The 4,511-nt window shown below is 38.6% G+C and overlaps 1 protein-coding gene across 1 annotated transcript in view; it reads left to right on the forward strand.

Moving 5' to 3' along the window:
- The first annotated feature begins 214 nt into the window (after window positions 1-214).
- Window positions 215-4,511, forward strand: part of tmem30c (transmembrane protein 30C) — a 78,177-nt gene continuing 73,880 nt past the window's right edge. The window contains exon 1 of the mRNA XM_028799913.2: window positions 215-558. Within this exon, the coding sequence (XP_028655746.1) occupies window positions 355-558 (204 nt within the window). The 5' untranslated portion in view covers window positions 215-354. The remainder of the gene's footprint in view (window positions 559-4,511) is intronic.

Consider the following 4,511-nt stretch of genomic DNA (forward strand, 5'->3'; position numbering starts at 1 on the left):
ACTGATTGATTCTTTTGATTTCAGTTTTCTTTCTTTAAAAGAAATGTATTTACTACTATGAAAAAGACTAATCACTTTGAATTAATCTGCTGAATGACATAAACATTACTTAAAGTCTATTATATCTACGCTGCTTGCCTAAAGATATACAGTACTGTATTCCAACAAAAAAGGGAATTCTCCTTTAAATCTCATATCTGAATCACTCCAGGAAGAATATGGAGACGTTACGGTTAATAAGTAACAGTGTATTGGTTCTGCAACACAGGAAATGTGAAGAGAAACTAAGAAGTACTTTTGAGAGCAAGCAGCTATAAAACTGATTTTTTTGTCACAAACACCAAAGCATGTGAAATGGCGTCCAAGGCAACTAGCCCAAAACCAGTTCCATTTGCCAAGCGTCCGGACAACTCAGCATTTAAACAGCAGAAACTTCCAGCCTGGTATCCTGCTCTCACTGCAGTGACGGTGCTGCCCTTCTTCTTCCTGACTGGGCTGGCGTGCATACTCATTGGAATCTGGCTGTTTCTAACAGCTGCAGGGATCAAGCAAATTACGGTAGGTCACAGCTTATTTTGGTGGGGAAATAAATAACTTGAAATCAAGAGGCCAGTTTTAATCTGTTGCAAGTTGTCTGTTCATAAATAAAAGATATTTCTAGCTAAGAAGGTTTTCTTGGTTAAAGTATATTGTACATATTGTTAAAATGATAAGCAATTGTGCTTGAGGCTATAAGGGAGCTACAGTACATAACCTATCTATTTTGCTTTACTAAAAATAACCCTAAATCAAATATCTTATAACTGATTAAGGATTTGCAAAATTTTTATATTAGTACAGTAACACTGGCATATAACAAATTATAACTTTAAAGAATGAACCAGTTGAAACAGAACATCCCATATAAAACTAACATCTTTAAAGAGGGAAAATGCATCCATTGCAACATCCCAAGGAGCTTTGTGGTGGTTTTCCTTCAGGAACTTTCTCCTATCGCCATACCAGTTCTCTACAGCTCAGCCAAAGTTTTTGGTCACCTTACTTACAAAGGCCTTTCTCCTCTGATTGCTTCATTTGGCTAGGAAGCCAACTCCAAGAAAGGTCATGATTATTACAAACTCCTTCCATTTAAGAATTATGGAGGTAACTGTGCCCTTGGGGACCTTCAATGCTGTATGATTTTTTTGTAGCTTTCCCTAGATCTGTGCCTCTGTACAATCCATTATCATTATTATTTTCAGGCAGTTTCTTCAACCTCATGTTTTGGTTTTTGCACCAATACATATTGTCAACTTTGGGACTTTATATACTGTACCGAGCTGTGTGCCTTTCCAAATCACGCCCAATCAAATAAATTTACCACAGGTGGACAAGGTGTAGAATCATTTTAACGGTGATCAGTACAATGGGATGCTGTGGAAAAGTAGGTTCACGGATGATTGGCGTTTTAAATAATCACCAGACTCACGTCTTTGGTGGTAGGGAGTTGGGTGGTAGCGCAGAAAGAGCGTTTCCCTGTGCAATGTGGGAGTAAACAACCTTGCACTTAGTGCATAAGTGCAGGATCACCCGCACCCCTAATTGACACCAGAAGCTGCTGATTGCCACAGCTATGCCATGTCCCCGCTTTTAAAAAGAGTAGTGCAAGTGAGAGAGGGGGGAACAAACTAAAGGGAAAAAAGGACGTCAAAGTAAGAATAAAAGAGGCAGGAGTGTGAGAGAGAGTTGGTGCGAGGAAAGGAAGCAGACAGATGGGTATGGAGCCCAGAAAGGAGCGTGTGTGGCCAGCACTCAGGAAGGGCTGAACGGATACTCAGCAACAGGAGCTACCATTGTGCTCAGGAATGTGCACTCGCCGGGAGGAGCCGATAGACTGGCAGTGGTAAGAGCAAAGCAGGGCTCACTGGCTCCCCATGGAATGCCAAGGAAGTGTCAAAGGGGACACGAGTCGGGGCAAAAATTGTCTGTGTCTGCTGGTAGACTTTTTCCTTGGTCTGCAAGATTTGGGAAGGGATAAGAGAAGGAGGAGCTGGTTTTAAAGGGGCACCGAGGCTAGTGTTTTTAAAGAAGTTTCCTGTCTGTGTTTTAACCTCTGATTTTAATGGATATTTAATGGGATTGTCTTAACTTCTACTTTCACTACTTTTATGGATTATTTATGGAAAACTTTGATTGAGATTTTTTAAATAAAAGCACTTGAGCACTTTTAACAATCGCCTTTCTTTATGTGTGTTTTCTCCTCATCTGCCAAGCTCATCTTGGTTACGATACTGACGGTATCAGGTTCAAAAGGCTTCCAAAATGGAAGAGGGAGAAAGGAGCCGACCCACACAGTCACAGATGCACCTAAGCCAAATAGGTTAGGTTAGGTTTAGGTTTATTTGTCATATATAGGTTAACACAGGGTCAACATACAATGAAATGTGTATGACGAGAAAAACAAGTCACTCAGCCTAGATCCAATAAAGCTAAAAAATAATTTTAAAAAAATTACAAGTTAAAAATAGACAAGCCATATAAAATAAAATGTGCACGTTTTAAAAGAAGTTATAGAGCAATATGAGTTGAATGAGCAGCAAGTATTCAAGTGCCGTAGCCAAGGGTCTGAATATTTGTGTCACTGTGATATTTCAATTTTTTTTATTATTAACACATTTTTTTATTAGCAAAATTTCCTAAAATCCTATTTTCAATTTGTCATTCTGGGATACGGAGTGTTTCTTCATGAGAGACAGCATTAATTTAAACAATTTAAGCATAAGGCTGCAACATAACAAAATGTGAAAAAAATGAAGGAGTCTGAATACTTTATAAAAGCACTGTATACTGAAGTTTGCACATGCAGTAGAAGCAAAACATGACTAAAGTCAAATAAAAGAACAATTTTAATAGAATGGTCCGGAACTAGCAAAAGAGTGACTGTCTTACCTACACAATTTCCAGTAACACAAAAGTAAAGTTTCAAATCAGTGCTGGGAACAGTGAGTTGCTTCATTCACAGCAGAATTGAACTGGCAGACAGCAGATGAAAGATCAACATTCGCAGCCATCACTCCTTGTTGAATAGGTGCTGAAAACTGTGATGCAGATCTACATCTGTTCGGTACATACTTTTAAGATAAAGCCAAAATAAGCCACCAGAAGCTGCACAAATCTCTATTTCTTAAGGTCCTAGAACCAGCTCCATTTTATTTTCTCCTTTTCATTGGAATTCCTCTTGAATCCATCTTCATAAACTGAACTCACCCTTGATATGAATTATTTCATGTCAATATTGATGTCATGGCCACAGATTACTTACAAATAATGTCATCATGTAGAAGACTAGACCTTAGCTTCAGTGTTACTCTGAGCATAGTTAGTTCATTCACTTCCACCTTTCCAAGGGGAGGACATGGCTGTGGTGCAGAGCTACAATTAACTGGGGGTTCACATAAACATCAAACTGGACTGGCCTTATAGCATAGTGGTCTCTGTACAAGGAGTGCCAAAGCAGACTGTTCTTGACAAGGAGACTCAGGTCTTTTGAGGTTTGCTGATGTAAATGTTCTACCACTCCATAGTAGCCAAGTATGGTGCTCTATGCTGTAATCTCCTGAGGGAGCAACGTGAGAACAAAAGAAGCACAATGGTTGAACAAACATATCTGGAAAGTCAGCTCCAACACAAGGCAAACCCTGGACAAACTGGAAGCTGTTGTGGAAAAGAAGATGGTGGCAAAATTGGGTTCCTTCATGAAAAATCTCCATGAGGTGCTTTCTTGGAACACATTTATCCGCATGCCCATTCCACCCTGGTGTGCTAAAAAGTGTCTCTAGGGGTCTTTTCTGCCCACTGTTATCAGGGAATTCAATGCTTCCACCCAATGTTCATTTTTATTAATTTATCTATCAATTGATTGATTGGCTGTATTTCTGTCTTGTGAGTCTGTATTCTTGTTTTTTGTGTTTCTACTACTGTGTGCATTTGAATTTCCCCATGGGTTTAATAAAGTTTACCTAGTCTAATCTAATTATGTTATTTAGATTAATGTTGCTTTAAAATAATCACTTGTTTGCACAAAATAGAGTCACAAGTTGTATAAACAATTAGTCGGATCCTGATGTTAGTAGAAAAACAGCGAAACTGTACACTCTTCTGCTCCTTTTGTGGAAGATTCTAGCTCAGATTTGTGGTTGTATTTTACATGCAGAGCAAAAAGCAACTTGAAAATAACCGATCTTGAAAGACCCCTATTAAAACTATGAAAAATGTGATTTTGATTGAGTGATACTGAATCAATATGGTGATTTGTGTATTATGGCAATAACATTACCCATTCGTGAAATTTTTGAATCTACTTAACTAGTTGGATGAACCAAAATATAATGTGGCAGCAGTTAGCACAAGACAGAATGGGATGTTACCTGTAATAATGTCTACCTCTTACTTTGGTGTTTTTGTGATTACTCATACAAGGCTTGGTTTGTTGTGCTTGTCCTCACCCCAATTCCAGCTGAACAGAAACTCAA

This window comes from Erpetoichthys calabaricus, chromosome 4 (assembly GCF_900747795.2).
Source record: "Erpetoichthys calabaricus chromosome 4, fErpCal1.3, whole genome shotgun sequence".
Taxonomy (NCBI): domain Eukaryota; kingdom Metazoa; phylum Chordata; class Cladistia; order Polypteriformes; family Polypteridae; genus Erpetoichthys; species Erpetoichthys calabaricus.